General features: G+C 34.6%; 1 protein-coding gene across 3 annotated transcripts in view; it reads left to right on the top strand.

Moving 5' to 3' along the window:
- LOC142973801 (EGFR adapter protein-like) overlaps window positions 1–17590 on the top strand; it is a 255524-nt gene that overhangs the window by 213065 nt on the left and 24869 nt on the right. For all 3 annotated transcript variants that reach the window (XM_076115821.1, XM_076115822.1, XM_076115823.1), the window contains one exon: window positions 12864–12944. In XM_076115821.1, the coding sequence (XP_075971936.1) occupies window positions 12864–12944 (81 nt within the window). The remainder of the gene's footprint in view (window positions 1–12863; window positions 12945–17590) is intronic.

The raw sequence follows: 17590 nt of genomic DNA, 5'->3' as shown, positions 1-17590 counted from the left end.
CGTTCAAGACGTATTATTGTTTTTAAATTGTGTTTTTTTTTGTGTTTGTAATGAATATGTAAGTTATAAATAAACAGCGAAAAAGTAGAAGAATTATTATAGAATTTATGTCAATCGGTTTTATTTGGTTGGTAATCAAATACCGGCAGAACTTATTTATTGGCAATGAAAATATGCTCGTTATAATTTTTATCTGAATTTATAATAAGAAGAAAAATCTTTTTGTATGCTAATAACTATAATAAGCGGTGATAGCCGAGTGGTATAAGTTGGCACCTCCCACGCAAGTGGTCGCAGGTTCGAACCCGAGGCAACACACCAATGACTTTTCGAAGTTATGTGTGTATTAGAAATAATTATCACATGCTCCAACGGTGAAGGAAAACATCGTGAGGAAACCTTGCATGCCTAAAATTTGTTTAATACATTTATTGAGGGCATGCAAAGTCCCCAACCCGCACTTGGCCAGCGTGGTGGACTCAAGGCCTAACCCCTCCCTCATTACGGGAGGAGACCCTTGCCCAGCAGTGGGACATTAATGGGTTAAATTTATTTATTTATTTATTATGCTAATAACTATGAATATTAATCCGATTTATTCCATTTTACAATTTTGAGCTTAATTTAACTATAAAAAAGGCAATTTTGTATCTAAGTAAAATTGCTTCTGGTACAGCTCTTTAGATAAACTTTAACACTTATACCAAAGTAACATCAACTCCCCTAACGATAATCCAATCTCATCAAAAACAGTTTAATCTCCACTGCGCGTTATCAATGATCCGACCATAAGTGGTTCATAACCCGGCGGGTGATGGATGCGGCGCGCCGGCCGCATGCCTAATTATCTCATTAAGATTAATAGATAGTAGAGGCACGTAGGCACCGGGTTCCGCCGGTTACAACGTTTTGAAGAGGTTTTTGTACGTATTTTGATTTTTAGCTTTTTAATTAGTATTTGTACTAAAGTTAGACAAACAATAGAGTAATTAATTTTCCTACATTTACCTTTTAAACAAAGCAATGAAATAAAATGTTAGTTGTGCAGGTGTGTTACAGGTGTGTAAATATGTTACGACTAGCTGACCCGCGCAACTTCGCTTGCGTCACCTAAGAGAATGGGTCAAAATTTTCCCCGTTTTTGTAACATTTTTCGTTGCTACTCCGCTCCTAATGACCGTAGCGTGATGTTATATAGCCTATAGCCTTCCTCGATAAATGTGCTATCTAACACTGAAAGAATTTTTCAAATCGGACCAGTAGTTCCTGAGATTAGCGCGTTCAAACAAACAAACAAACAAACAAACAAACAATCAAACAAACAAACAAACTCTTCAGCTTTATTATATTAGTATAGATATTATTAAAAATATAGCAACAAATAAGTCCGGTTTTGCTACCTTTGGATAAGTTTAGGTTAGGTTTATTATCAAATAGAACCCACAGTTGCTTTCATTCATTTTGCCTAACAGACAGAATATCTCACATTTATTTAAAGCTGTGATACTGTCCTTATTATAGCTAAAGTTTCAGTTAGCTTATTGCCAGTTTGGAAGATAAAACGAATAAGAATAACTGACTTGGAAAATATAATGTCATAAGATCTCTAAAGGCTTTTGACAATGGGATATGATATAAATATGTTATAAATAATTATATTATATCCCATTGTCATAACCTGGCTTTATCCATTTCCTAAAGCTATATTCCTTAATAAAACTCTTTGTATTGTTCAATCTATGTCTAATTTATTAGCTCTACTTTATACTGCAGTATAATTAGAGTAAGTAGAGTCTGTAGAGTGCTCATAAAATGTTATAGCCGCTGATTTATTGTTACGTTCGAAGGTATAGACGCTACCTATAGTAGAGTTGATTTGAAGGTGGACGAACGATATCAATGTTTTTAAAGAGAGGCATTTTTTTGTATTGACTTCCGATAACATATTAAAAAGGATCTGCAATAAATTTTAAGAATTCCACTTGACATACTTTTCCTCGACATACTGGCTAAATTATATGCATAACCGTGCATTAAAATTATAAAATGACTCCCTCTTTCGGGAGGAGACTCTTGCCCAACGGTCGGACAGTCATGGCTAAAGAAAACATCATGGGTAAAACAAAAAACACGGAAATTACGGCTATACAATATACACTTGTGAATTTACTAATTCAATCCTAGAACAAAAATGTCCTTCACATGAAAAATTATTGCGTAACTAAATAGTAACCACTTCATACATTGTATAACTTGCCTACTTGTAAAAAAGCGTGGATTAAACTAGTTAAAATTTGACTCGCCGACCATATGGGAACGAGTAAGAATTTGATTAAACGATCATTTCCTCTTCTCCTCAGCATCAATTATAATTCAACATACTGATTCCACGAAGCGCGACACACAGACATAAAGCACAGTATATTTACGTTGGCCACACGTTGCGTTTATACACATCCTCTTCCGACGGCAACAGTGTAACCGCGATGCTTTTTGTGGGGTTATTAAATAGATAACAGTTGAGACTGCGGTTATAGGTGAGATGAGCGAGGAAGCGAAGCGGTGTGAGAGAGAAATATTCTTGTTTTTCGTTGTTGCTGTTTTGCTTAGTGCTGCTATTTATAAAATGGATTCGAGTTGTTTTCATACTTGATTGAAAAAATCCAATGTTATGCACAATGTTTTAAAGTGCTCAAATACTGACATTTATGATTGTCCAGAGTATGATATAATGATCTTAAGCATGGTTATAAGTAATACATAATAATGCCATATAGGCAAAGAGATATTCTAAACAATATAGGGATTGTGCAGTTTTGGGAGTGTGACGTCACAAGTTAAGTTAAAAAAGTAGTAGAATTTGTGCGTTTTTCTTCTTACACAAATTATCACTTCCCCGCACATCTTTTAGTAGGGGACCAGCTTTAATCTACTTTGTGGTGCTGTGATACGGTGCGATGCGGATTGAGTCGGTGCGGTTCGCAGTGATTATCGCATCACATTGTTATTGCATTAGAGTATGCGGTTGTTTCTGGGGTAGAATGATACATGTGCCGTGTTTTGTGTCTCCGAATTTATGAACAGTATATGGATGAAATAGTGTTAGTAAACAATTTTTTATGTGTTTTCATTCAGATAGAAAGTAAAAGAAAAGTAATTGCTATTGTCCAAAATATTTAAGCAATACATAATTCAGTGGTTTGCGTTTCTGAGCCTTTGTATATAGTTACTCTTTCCGATTTCCGTTTAGGCTAATTTGCAATTGATTTTATTCGATTTGCTAGAATACTACCAACGCTACAAAAAGTGAGATTCTAAAGCATACCATTTATACCCGGAACTATTCAAACAAACAAATAACAAGTAAGGGTTTTCCTTCTCAAGTACTAAGGGCCAGATATAAAGGATAATATTTCAGAACTGACGGTTTGAATAAAACATTCGTTACGTAAACTTTTGGGGTCGCATCTCCGTAATAGAAAAGGCTTACATTTTATATTTGAAGTCGATAAGAGTACTATGGAGCGACCTTCGACCCGCTTGATTTAGGTCTAGGATTGTGTAATATATTGATGTTTTGGCTTCAAAAGAATTCGGTAATTGAAGTAAAAGTAATGATATTGGGAGTATTTAGGCTACAGAGGTTTACTTGGCTCCTCATTAATCATTTCTTCAGGTTTTGCAAATTCAGATGTAAATTAGATAATGTGTTTCTATTGCCTCTTTTGGTAGAATTGTAGATAATTTTATTGTACCTACTTTTGAGCCGTTGAGCCCGCCCTTTCTCATTGTAAATGTGCCTTAGCTTACAGTTTATTTATCAGCAGTACAGAATTCACTTATAAATATTTGATATTTAAGACACAAAAAATGCTTTACAAATTACTTCACTCACAACCAACCAGACATATACTTACATTAATTATCTTCCCCTTAGACCATTCACATCAAAAGTCACACATTCTTCTACAATAGTCCAATTACCTGCAAATTGTAAGCAACAACAATGCCAGAGCAATACAAAGCAGTACCATATTACAATCAAATCAACTAAGTATTCTACTACTAGTTATTTATTCCCACAGGAACACACGTTTAACCTCTTCATAATTAGTACATTAGAACACAAAACAGCAGGAAAATCACATTACCTTGCACACTTTAGCTGGGATTAGGGTTACCAGCAATACTAAAGTCTGTCAAGCAGAACAAGATTCGTGGGGAATTTTGATATCGATAGAGTTTTGTTTTATTAAGATCATTAGCAGATTATGATAATAACAACAAAATTATTGCTCAAAGAAAATCTGCCTTTGGGAAATAAAATGGACTGCGTCCGAATAAGTGATAATGCCGAACTACTGATACTGAGCCTAGGATTGTGAGTTTGATTCCCACATTCAATAATTTTGTGTGGACTTTTATATTATTAGTCGGTTATATCTCATCGTTATCGGTGTATATCCCAGACTACTACTAGCCAAAGAACCTATTATTCGCAGATTATCTGGGAAAACCCGCACGTGGCAACTGGCAACCCTAATGGGCACTTGCATTCACACCGGTTTCAGAGGAAAATTATCCTGTCTCAAATACTATTCCGAGCCTGTTTATTTACGTAATTATATAGCTTAGAAAACACCACCGAGACACTATCAACCAGACACACAAAAATCAACCTTATTGTTAAGGCATTAGGGGTAAAACTGGCCGTTAATAAAAGTTAGAGTTAGTGGCCTTTCCTGAGGCAATTGTCAGTGCAATTGCAATTATAAACGGTGGTTTAAACAACCGATGCTTAGGGAGCTACCGGCGATGTTGACCGAACAAATACAGCCTTTTCTAAAGGCTTAACGGTTTGCTGAACATTCTGGTCAATGGGAGTTTTAATTAGGTGGCTTGTTACTTTGTATTGTGTAGTGGTTCACATGACCTGTGGGATTGTGGGACTATTGTTCTCTGATTCGTCGGAGTATGATTTGTTAGGTGATTATGAAATGTTCAATCCTGTTAATAGGAAAAAATAGGGGCTTTAAAGTCAACCTTGCCATGGACCTAAGTAAGAAACCTATTTAAAACTAGTCAATTAGTTGGTAACAGCAAAAGGAAAACTTTGTATCCCGTTTATAGAACCTTTTTTTCAATACCTACGGTTATTTCCTACACTAAGACGATGAAAAAATTGATGCTAAAAGAGAAATACTTCCAAAAGAAAACCTCCACTTAGTACTATAGCTTTAAAATACATAACTGATTATTTGGACGATTTCTCTAAAGGTATTTGAACTGAGCGTCTCCGTGCTTTGGAGGGCACGTAAAAAGTAGGTCCCGGATGTTGTCCATTAAGATAACAGTCGTTAAGCCATGTCAAAGGCCTTTCGGGCGGCTTGAACAAATTTGACACTAGGTTGACCACAAACTTCTGTACGATAGATAGATACATTCTAATTACCTACACCGGTCCGTTGAACTGTAACAAACTTTCGTATTGACTATACATAGTATCCATAATCAAACATGAATGTAGTCTACCGGCAGTTTATAAAAGATAATTACAGATGGCGGTAGCATCGTTCAATTAATATCAATTTGCTCCACGTTTGAACTCGCCGCCGAGTATAAACTATCTATAATCGATCGATTGAACTAATGTGTTTTTTATAAACTCATTCATCATGTAGTGACGGGTGATGTGAAATTGCATTATAAGGTTTAGCTTTTTTGAATTATTTTTTGATTAATTACTTTTGTGTAGTGGTAATTAATGAAAGTTAGTTTTGCAGTTTCAAAAATTCTTCTGTTATTGAAAGGTTTTTATACATGTTGATGTTTTTCATTATTGGTTGATGATTAAGTAAATGACAATAAACTTAATAATAAACTTAATAAAAATATGAAAAGCAACTGAGTGTTAATAAGTTCTATCATTTAATGCAGCATGAATTTAATTAATTGATGTGAAGTTACCACTATGTAAACTAGATTGACAAAACATATTCTAATTACCTGCACTAGAATGGAATGTGGATTAGAGTACAGAACGGAGAGTGTCAGTTTATTTTCATAAAGATAGATTCTAATGGCACTTTATAGTTTTAAGTATTCTTTGAAGAATGTAACTAATTTCAAAGTCTCTACATTAACAAAAGCTTGCTTGGAAACACACGAAACAATTTGAATCTATTAGTATTCAATCAGTGGAGCTAATTATCAAGTATAATGTGAACTAGTTAAAATTAGCATGTAACCGAGTGTCGCTCATTAGACGTTCCGTTGAGAGATGTGTATCAGAGACAGTGATCAATTGAGTACGTAGCGTTCAGTGTAACGTGAAACTTTACTGAGAAAGTTTGTTCATTCAAGTGTTGATATTTGTTATTTTTGATAATACTTTTTTTGGTGGATAAAATTATAGGTGTTAATTCAGGTAACAGGCTGTCAACATTCAATTGATAAAATAACAGCTTGTAAAAAAACGAATTCAAAACCACTGGTGCTAATGTGAGCTATCGAACCTGTCAGACGGCACATGCAACAAATATTTTTGTATGACCCTAAAATAATTTCGTGTGTAGATGTGTAGTGCATAACGATAGTTTTTTAAAAGTGCGGGATGTACGGAGATTCTAATACATTTGCTAAAAAATCTAAAGAAACAGTATTTATTCAACATCCCAAATTAATAAAAAATAATCTGCAGTAATTTAAAATCAAACCAACTTTGTAGTAATCAAATCAAGGAACACACTCACCGAGTCGGAACTAATTCAAATACAGCTCGCTCCTCACTACATCTCAAAACTTGAGATAAGCAACTTAATTAACAGTCAATAGCTGTACACAATACCTTCTCGTCAAACTGTGACTCCGGCCCGGCTTCATGAGCTGCACTCAGAATAGAGATTTAGAATTACATTTTTGTCATTTTGTAAAGTTAAATAAAAGTTTTCTTTGTTAATAATGAGGAACTAACTGTTATACCCTACAAAGGTTCTAGATTACTAGTAATGAAATTTTGGCATATCCGGAAAACTATGTTTTTTATTGCCTGATCATCTGTGTGAAACCTTAATCAAAATTACTAGCCCTAGATCCCTAAGACAGCAAGGAAATTACAAGAAAAAGTAAGAACTCAAATTAGAGTGACTTTTACTTTGAGAGCGGTTTATGAAACGGGCCTTGTAACAAAACGGTTGACTGGAATCCGTTGATGGGCACGTTCGGACTTAACGTTCATTTGCGGAATTAAGTCCGCCGGCGGTAATACGCGAGTACGCCGTAGTACGCCACAGTACGCCGTAGTACGTTGTAGTACGCCGCTGCACGCCGGAGTACGCAGCGTTTTTAATTAAACGTCTTGTAGGTGAATTGTACTGAAGGTGCTATTCCGTTTTGAATTAAAGGAACGATGTCTTAATAAACTGATGGCATAATTGGATCAGAAGTTTTATATAATTTAGTTGCCAACTTGTAGTTTAGTTTTATTTTGAAATGCCCACATCCAGACCAGCTCACAGGTTGGTAAACGATCTGTGGGTTAAGCAAACATTGGTGCGGTCATTCCATAGACGGGTGACCGCATGGTGGCCGGAGACTAGGCGTCCCCGTGCTTCGGAGGGTACGTAAAAAGTCGATCCCGGTTGTTGTCAATTAAGATGACAGTCGTTAAGCCACGTCAAAGACCCTTTGGGCGGATTGCTTAACTTTGACACTAGGTTGACCACTAAACACACAATATGTAGTAGTGGTTTTAAGTAATCATAGTATTTAATTATACGAAGAAGAAGATTTACTACTTAATGGCAATAGTATTAACTATCTACAGCATTTCGAAGTCGTACATAGTTCCGCTATAAGTTATGCCAATTTAAAAAAAAATACCTTTAAAACAAATAGACCGACCTGGCCATCGCATGATTTAATTATATTATTAGTATGTATCACACTACACAGCACGACGAGAAGTTAAGGCTCCTGAAATGTTAATGGCGAATTTGTGTTTTCTTGCGATGACCAAGTCGATCTATTTGTTTTAAAGGTATTTTTTTTAAATTGGCATGATAATAACATACGTAATAACTTAAGACAGAAGGTCCTTTAAGTAGAGACTAAATAGATTAATCGACTTGGTATTATATAGATCTCACAACTTTTTACGGCGAGACTTGAGGTTTTTACAGAATGTTTTTGATGGCATCTCACTTCTTTTTGTAGAGCGAACATAAGTCCAATTTGTATGGAAAGACGTTTTTTTTTCATAATTCAACATATTTTCCTATGGGAATGTTGTTCAGTTTCATGGGCTAAACACCCTTACCCACCCTATACCCCCTCCCGTTAAGCCTCATATAGTAGGTACCTATTTACACCTATTTATTTTATTTTCTACAGTAATAATAATTCATTAACTGCAAATGTAACCTTGTAATCTTATACATTTATATGGGATTACAAAGTTATTGATGCAGTTGGTGTATTTAGAAAACTGGACCGAAATTAGAAAATATTAAATTTTTCCCATGATTAAGACACTTAAGCCTATTTGTATTCTAAATTTTAAGCTTCTAAGTCTGCTAGAAGTACCTTAGACTTTTGATGATCGGTGAGTCAGTGAGTCAGTGAATCAGTGAGTGACAAACTTCAAAATTTTAACAAGTTGTCATTCTTAAACTACTGGTTCAAATTGACTGAAATTTTAAATATACCGTGTTTATACAATGACTAATTAGTTGCTGAAAATCCAGGCTTCTTGTTTTATCCACAACGAAATTATAGGGGTGTCAAAAATAGCCCGAATTGCTTCGAGAAAAGGATGTTACGGCCGTGCCGCTTTTTTTTTGCTCGACTTGCGGGGGCACTTCCGTGCCCCCAGATTATAGCACTTGTCAATAGGTATGATAGTGCGTTATCAATAGCGGAACAAACAGAAGCTTATCCTTAACCGATTACGAGCGATGATATAGTATTTATTTATATGGATAAGTTACAATTATTACACTTATTATGAATAGCAGGACAAATTAATGTGTAAAAATTTACTTACATGCTAACACCGATTGCACAAAAATTTTATAAGTTGCATAAATACAATTATAAAAAGTGTGTAACATGGAATCATTTACAAAATATAATGAGGTAATAGGTACATTATAAATTTTCTACATTTATTGTTATTATCTCTGATACTCTGAGAGTACTCTACTTTACTTTCTCTACCTACAAAAAAAGGCGTGATATTATATTTGTACGTATTTATTACTAAAGAACTTTATATAAACAATGTCTAAGTTACAAGTATTACAAAACATATAGTTGTATTGCCATAGCGCGCTGTAGGAAGTGCCGCGGACCGTTACTTGTACGTAATAGTAGGCTTCGATTGTTCTCATATTTCTGCCATGCCGTCATTCCAACGCCGGTTAAGTTCTGCCACATAACAGAGCTAGGCTATAGATATTTTATATCTTGAAAGTTGCTAGCGATAGAGTAAATGGAAAAATTGTATTCAAGCCAATGCGATTTACTGTTTTAATGGTTCTGATTTACTCCCTAAAGTATTTTTTTTAAACCATTTTGTTTTAAAATTTCATATTTTACTAGTGACTATTGTATCGAATCGTTGACTACTGTTATTAACATTAAAGACTTTGTTCTTAATGCTCTTTCTATCTATCTTTAAAGGCATGTGTGAAGGTTATAGTTTTCAAGATACAGTGTCAAAATAGCCAGATGTCACTTAGTTACTAGAATTCTAAAGAAAAAAAAAAGACTTTTCTTTAGCGAGATTTTGTCTAATTTTACCTTAACTTAAACATTGCTAAAGTGACAGTAACTGATAAACTTGGGTGTAATACTTAAAACACGAGAATTATTTAATTTGTAACATATTATCTAGTATTTATAGCATAGCTTCTTAGTGTGCACATACCTTAACCGTCAATACTTGTCGTAGGCGTTTGACGGCTATCATTCTCACATACACCTCACACCCACTGAACTTTACTATTAACAAACAAACTATACGTGAACCTTAACACAATCCAATAAAGTTTAGAATCGAATGACAAATAAACGTAAAATTTTAGTATACATTCTTTAGTAAACATCTATTGGAAAGACTTACGTTCTAAATTCGAATATCAAATGACGAAATTTTAAAACTTACTATCTATAAACAATATAGCCTCTTTTACAAGTAAATAAAGCTCAAAATTGTTTGGCAAAAATATCTAAGGTACTTGCCACACAAGTTGTTCAGCTGTTTTTACAATGTTTGCTAATAAAACAATCATATTTGTCTAGTAGTACTAACTAATTTATTCGTACCTTTTTTGTTTTACATAGCTTTGAAGATGTTAAATCAATTGTATTTTTTTCCTACATTGTGATTACTCTTGAGTTACTTGTCATCAACTTCATAGCAAAACGTATCATGATAATATTTTAACCTATTGAGAGTGACAAATTTTTGGCCTGTCTTCCGACGGATTGTGTTTTTGTCTTAATAAGAATCCTGTAAATACTCCTACCTGGACGAAAATACATTACGTAAGACATCTTTTATAATATATCGTAAATAAAAACAGCAGGAAATTTGCACATATTATTTACATGCCCTAAGTAAAAGGGTATACATATTAGCAATTTTAATGACCTTTGTGCACAATGTGCTATGAGCATAGCAGTCCTTTAAAGCAACTGTACAAAGCCACGTTCATAGCTTCGTTCTATCTGATTAGATATTTTCTCCAGCTATTGGAAGCACAAAGGATAATAGACTAAAAGAATAAGACTATTATCTCTTGCGGTTCAAGTCAGTAGTCGTAAGTTGCCATTACGGCCCAAGATTTTTACTAACTGGGGTTTTCTAAAACGTTTAAGAAAGATGTGGTTTCAAAAATGTGTTTGTTTGTGAGCTTAACCACTAACCACTAACCTACGATGGTAGAAAAAACGTCAATTTAGTCATATAACAACGTGACATGTTAAAAACCCTAGTTATAATGCCTTTTTTACTCTGCAGTCATAATAACTCTCCATACATGAGCTCGTACGAAGTTTAAACCAGTTTTTAATTACATCGGATATTGAAGTTCTAATATCTATTGTAATGTTCGTTCACTCTCATCCTAGGCGGAGATTAACTCCAGCATATTGAGCTCGAGGTTCATTTTCAACGGAGCGCGCTGTAAACCCCAGTATTAGACTGCTTGAGAGTACATATAGGAGCAAAAAACTTGTGACTGATCGCCTCTGCAGAGCTTCGTTTTAATTGAAAGCTTCATTATAACAACTTTAGTTCGCCAAATATTGTGCCAAAGGATTCTTTGTTAAAAAAAAAGTTCTTCTGCCGTATGTGTGGCCATGCATGATATTGCAAAACATTGCCTTTATTCGTTACGTTATAGTATGTTTAGAAACAATACGACATCAAAAGTGCGTATTATATACATATATGGGACCGCATGCGGTATTGGGTATATAAAACTTACCTACTGACCAATATTACAAAATAATTAATAAAAAGTGTAAATAAAAGCTTTAGTAAATGTTCTAAAGAAATTCTCCTGCATAACCTCGAAAATATTTAAACGTTAGTAAAATTTCAAATGTTTTCACACTGGGGTGCACAACCACCCCAGCTAGAGAAAATGGGGTGCCCGGTGACCCCGGCTCTATGGCTCAATATTGCACCGCCGCGTTGCATTGCGGTCTAGTGGCTATTGTGTTAAGTGTTCTCAGAATGCAGATGGAAGCCAGTAGGTTTGTTGTTTAAGCTTTTATAATAGCGGCTACGGATTTTGTTAAAATTCTTAGATATTTTCTTTCATACTAGAAAATGCTTGGGCTCAGGGGAATTTATTTGTATTATATCAGAACTCTTTGCTCAGCTATTGTAAACAATACAAATTATTGTTTTTGCTCCAAAAATATTAAACTATACTATGCTTTACATTTGCTTCAGAAAAATATTTAGTTTCAGAAACCGCCAAATAAAATTTAAATTTTTATTGGAACACGAATTACATTTTTTTTATAAAATACTATATTTATTCCCAAAAGTCACTCACTAGCGCCTATGCCACTGATTATATTCCGGCCAAAACTATGGAATTATCGCATTTGGGAATATTTTTTACCAACCAGATTTATACAACAGCTTTTTTTTAATTTATTGTAGCAGGGTATTATTCTCTATCATTTCTCTAACATGGGACTTCTGCCGTTTCCACCGCGGTTGTTCCAGACGAGTGGTGTTACCCGCGGTGGCGAGCGTCGGCCGCAATATCGCAGACTCCATTAAAACTGACTCTCCAGGCTTCCTCACAAATGTTATGCCTTTATTCTCGTCGTTACATTTGTTCACAGCTTTTCATAACTATTTTGTTTACTAAGTTTGGTGTATGAAGTAAAAAGATGGATAGTTGAAGCTCATTATTACTTTCAATATCAAGTTTTTAGTTACACACGGGTTGTATAGTGGTGTTTATAGGTTAGTTCATTATTTATTTGTAAATTGACTAGGCTACCTTAAAAATCGCATATATCGTAAAAAAATGAATGTTCTTTGACTTGATATAATATATTACTTCGAAGACAGATATTCATATTTCGTTTAATTGAATTAAGGACTTAAACAAAACTTTCTCTCGACATCGTACAAGATTTTTAAGACTGTATGAACTTTTCGTTAGTAGTGTTATTTTCCCCTTTTTAAAAAAGAAGAATGATATAAACAGACACCCTAAATTATTTTATCTTACGCTTAAGATAAGTTAATTTAGATGTTTATCTAAATGAGTTCCTTATCTGATAATACTACTGCGATTGTTATACTTATTTGTATGTTTGTTTGTTTGCAGGCGGAGGAACTGAACTCGCTAGTGGGAGATGCTTTCCGAATGGCGTTCGCGTCGCAGCTGCAGCCCTCCGCACCGCTCTGGGTGAGTTACATTCATCATACGTATAGTAAAAAACGCGTGAATTATCTTTGCATATCGGAATATTGCCGCAAGTAACTGTGAGTAAGCAGGTGATAAATATACAAACTACAATATTAACACAAACTACCTTTAAGTTAAGTTAGTAGAATTATTTTTTTCTTCGACGACAGCGGCCTTTCGCGTACTACACGATTATAAAAATTATACGTGTCGTTAATCAAGATTATTTCTTTAATTATGAGAAGGAATCTAATAAGAAGTCACAGATGTGCGCATTTATTTAGACCAATAACAATTGAACCGATTTTTGTAAAATTTTCACCAAAATATAGAAATGTTTATTAGCACGTTTTTATGTGTATGTATTTGTTTATTTATGTGTCATATTCCTAAAATATTATGATATTGGTTATAAAAATATATGTTAGGCTTTGAGTTGAGCAGAATTATGTCTGCCGGTTACGTTCGTAGTAAGTACGAAACCACATGAAGTATAACTCATAGTCCGGTGGAACAAATAAACATTCTCACAGTGCAATACGCGGTGTTATTATAAGGCAGGTGCACATTAGTTGTGATTTAGTGCCGCGTAAATGTTGCCGCTAATGTTGTGCCCTAGTCAAAGAGTCGGTAGACTTGGTTAGAATGTCGTGTTTGAAATATTTGCGATTATTATCAACATTCTACATTGTTTCTAGATATATTGATTGTTTTGAAAATTATAGTCAAAGATTTTCGGAGAAGTTTTAAGCCATGTATCATGTCGCGTAAATGGTTATTTCGGGGTAAAAAGTACTCTGTGTGTTAATCTAGTTTATAAACTATATGTGTATTTAATTTTATGAAAAACCGTTTAGTAATTTTTAAGTAAAAGAGAAACAAATGTACATAAATACATCTATTCTCACAAACTTCAGAATTATTAATTTTAGTAGGAAAATTTTCAATGATGTTCTTAACTATAAAACTATATTTTCAGAGGCTCTCCGCCACAAATATTTAAAAATAAATCGTTTTAACGTGGCATACATATTTTGATAGTAAAGTAAGAAATTTGTCAAATTAGTATTTATAAGTAACATAAAATAGTCCTCGGATTAAAAATATACATCATATTAAGTGCTTTTAATATCAATGTATCTGAAGTAGAGACATCTTAAGGATCCATCAGCATAATTACAACCGAGGTAGATCTTAACGGCGGTGTCTAGATAATTAGCGTCTGGCATTATACAGGGTTCTGTTCCCGGGCGAGTCATTTACAGTAGTTAACATAATACCGGTATTAAATTGTCCTGTCACAATTATTATGATAATTTTGACTTGTCGACGAGAAAAAAGATGAATGCTGTCTTCATTTTCTTGTGACAAGTTTTTAATCACTTTTTAGTAGAGTAATTTTGTGCGTTGGTGGTCCTTGTGCTTATGTAGTTATTTAACTGTTGATCGCCAGATCCTTAGATGATGTAGTCTGTTTTATTATTATTTTAGCTAATTTTTACCGTTTTATCCATAAAAAAATAAGTTATAAAGTGTTTTGTTTCTTCCACTCCTAAGCAAAATGAAAAAGAGAAAACATATATTATTATAGTAGCTTTTTAACTAAAATAGGTTTATAGTGTGTTTATGAATAAGAGTGTTAGTGTTTAGTGATTCTACTCCATTTATGGCCATAACCTTTAACATTTACATGATTAACAGGCGTAAAATAGTATTCACTTTGAGCGTGCTTTTTAATACAAAAAGCCAAAAAATCTACCTATTTTTAGAGACCTTTTTCCTTTACATTGAAGGGATAATAGTCGTTCTATTACTGGAAAAAACATTTAATAGGCGCAAAAATATCTCCAGCATTTTACATACTTTCCAATTCAAAAGAGCCAAAAAATCTACCTGGTCAAATAAGAGCCTATTGTGGTGTGTATGTACCTTTATATTGCACATCTCCCTATATATTCAGATGTTTTATAACAATATAGTTCAGTTTTTACTCAGCATTCGTTGTTTGATTTACTATCCGATACGCCCTACCTTACATGGCGACCCTGCTAAAGTTCGGTAACAGTGGAAAATTTTGCGCGTCTGTTTAACATTCCTTGACTATATTCGGTCGGTGACTTGTGCGACGAAGATGTTGGACTATATACTCAATAGTTACTCGCTAGAGGTGTGTACCGGGTTAGGAAATACAGAGAAGAAAGATGGGATCCACTAAATCAAAAGAAGAGGTGATCATCGCCCAAACCGCATCTGGCGGAACGAACCAGGCTTCAGTGGAGGAGATTAGAACCCACATCGGGACTACGAATATTATACTGCTTGTGATGCTCACGTTGATGGCCTTGGGTGTGCTGTATGTCGTGTATAAGGTATACAAGAGGTGTCATCTGGAGTGGATAGAGCAGCAATTTCACCACCATACACTTCGACGGTCATTTCTGCGTGCGATTCCGAAGGCGCCGATGGACAATACCGATGTTTAGGCAGCGAAACGGTCAAAGAGAAAGTGATGTGCAGAAAAAATAATTAAAAAAAAAAAAAAAAAAAAAAAAAAATGTGTACAAGTGCGGTAAATTGAATATATTGAGTGATACCCTAAATTCCGGTTCGTATTTCTCTAATTTCGTGCGGTAGTGCGGTACAATAACTCCCTGAAGACAAAGGACACGGTTTTATATTACGGCATGTGCAAAGGTATAGATACAATGTGTTCAAAACCAATTTATTACGTATGTTATAATAAGTTATGGCTTTACAAATAGAGACATTATGTAATGAAATAAAAGCAGTAAGAGTATATTTAATTAAAATTGGACCATCTCGCAGAACTGGAAGCGTATTAGCTAAGAAATTGGTTGAGGTAAATGAAATATTCATAAGATATTCTAATTGTGTTACTGAGATATTAGATAACATTAAGAAGGGTAATGTTACAAGTAGCGACTCTGAAATATTTTATAAATTTAGTGAGAGGTTCCAGAGCATATACGCTGAAGTAATAAATTTATGTAAACCTTGTAAGGGTTCTGATATTGTGACAATGTCTTCATTTGATATTAAAGTTGCTCTAAATTTATTACCCCTCATGACCGACGAGGTGTCCAATATTAAGCAGTTGATCGATAATATCGAGTATTATAGCTCTATTCTGTCTGCTAGTGAATGTAAAAAGCAGTTAATTACATTTGTGCTAAAGAGTAGATTATCCCAAGCTGCAAAATTGAGATTATCGCCTAGTTACCCTAGCATTGAAGACTTGGTGAATGATATGAGAAGAGTTTTATTGCCACAAAAGTCACCATCAGCTATTCAGAGTAAACTGAATTCTATGAGACAAAATGATTTGTCTGTGCAGGATTATGGGAAACAAATTACTGAGCTTTTCGTTGATCTCACGATTTCGCAAGCCAAGGGCAATACCGAGAGTTATAATATATTGAAACCAATAAATGAACAACATGCAGTTAAAAAATTCGCTGATGGTTTGCGAAACCGTAGATTAAGCACAATAATAGCCTCTCAGAATTTTAGCTCTCTCAAGGACGCGATACAGGCAGCGCAGGATGAAGAAATGAGTTCGTCGGCAACTTCAGGTGAAGTGCTTGGTATGTATTACAATAATAGAAATCCTAGGTGTTTCAGGCAGAATTTTGCAAGAGGTCATCGAGGTTATGCTAACCAGACCGATCGACAGCGCAGGCCACAGCGTGGCGGTTACAACAACGCTGGCGGACACCGCGGTGGATGGCACGGCCCTCACAATCAGCAGCAGGTGCAGCAGAGCTCTTTTCGCAGGCCCTTCAGAGGTAGGTCTTACTATCATAATAATCGAAATCAAAGGATGAGCAACAACAACATTAATCTCGTATCGGCTTCGGAAGTACCTTCCACATCAACAAATACGGATAATAAGTTTTTTCGAGACTAGAATTTTATCATGTAAAAGTAACTGTTCAATTAGTTTAGCTATAAATAACATCTCATTTAATTGGTTACTTGACACGGGTGCATCGATCTCAGCCGTGAAGTATAAACATATTGTAGAGCATCAGATATCGTATTACAAAGAAAACATAAGCATAACGGGTATTGGTGGCCAGATTATTACAATTGGATATTGTTATTTAAACTTAAACGTTAATGGTAATCAATTGAGACATAAATTTTATATATTTGATTTCTTACCAATTCGGGCGAATGGTATTATAGGACAAGACTTTTTAGCAAAGTACAAGGCGGTATTGGATTTTAGCCATAATTCAATCACATTATCTACTCTGAATAGTAAAATTAGTTTGCCTATATATGTATGTAATAATAATGCTTTAGAGATTCCACCGAGATGCGAGTCCGTACACTATGTGTCTACAGATTTCACCGATGAATGTGTAGTTTGCGCGTCGGATATTAGTGACGGAATTTATTTGGCGAGTTCTGTAGTTAAGCCGATATGCGGTAGAATTCCTATAAAAATATTAAACACGACCGAAAACCATTTTACACTTGAAGAAATTAAGCCAATAATACATAACCTTAAGGACTATACCATATGCAACTTCGATAAAAGTGAGTCAAATGCAAATCGCGTTAAGAAGTTGTTTTCAATTTTGCAATTAAAGCATTTGAATCATGAAGAACAGGTGGCT

The sequence above is a fragment of the Anticarsia gemmatalis genome, chromosome 6 (genome assembly GCF_050436995.1).
Source record: "Anticarsia gemmatalis isolate Benzon Research Colony breed Stoneville strain chromosome 6, ilAntGemm2 primary, whole genome shotgun sequence".
Lineage (NCBI taxonomy): Eukaryota > Metazoa > Arthropoda > Insecta > Lepidoptera > Erebidae > Anticarsia > Anticarsia gemmatalis.
Note: the sequence above shows the minus strand (reverse complement) of the source record. Positions and strands in the feature narration are given on the sequence as shown.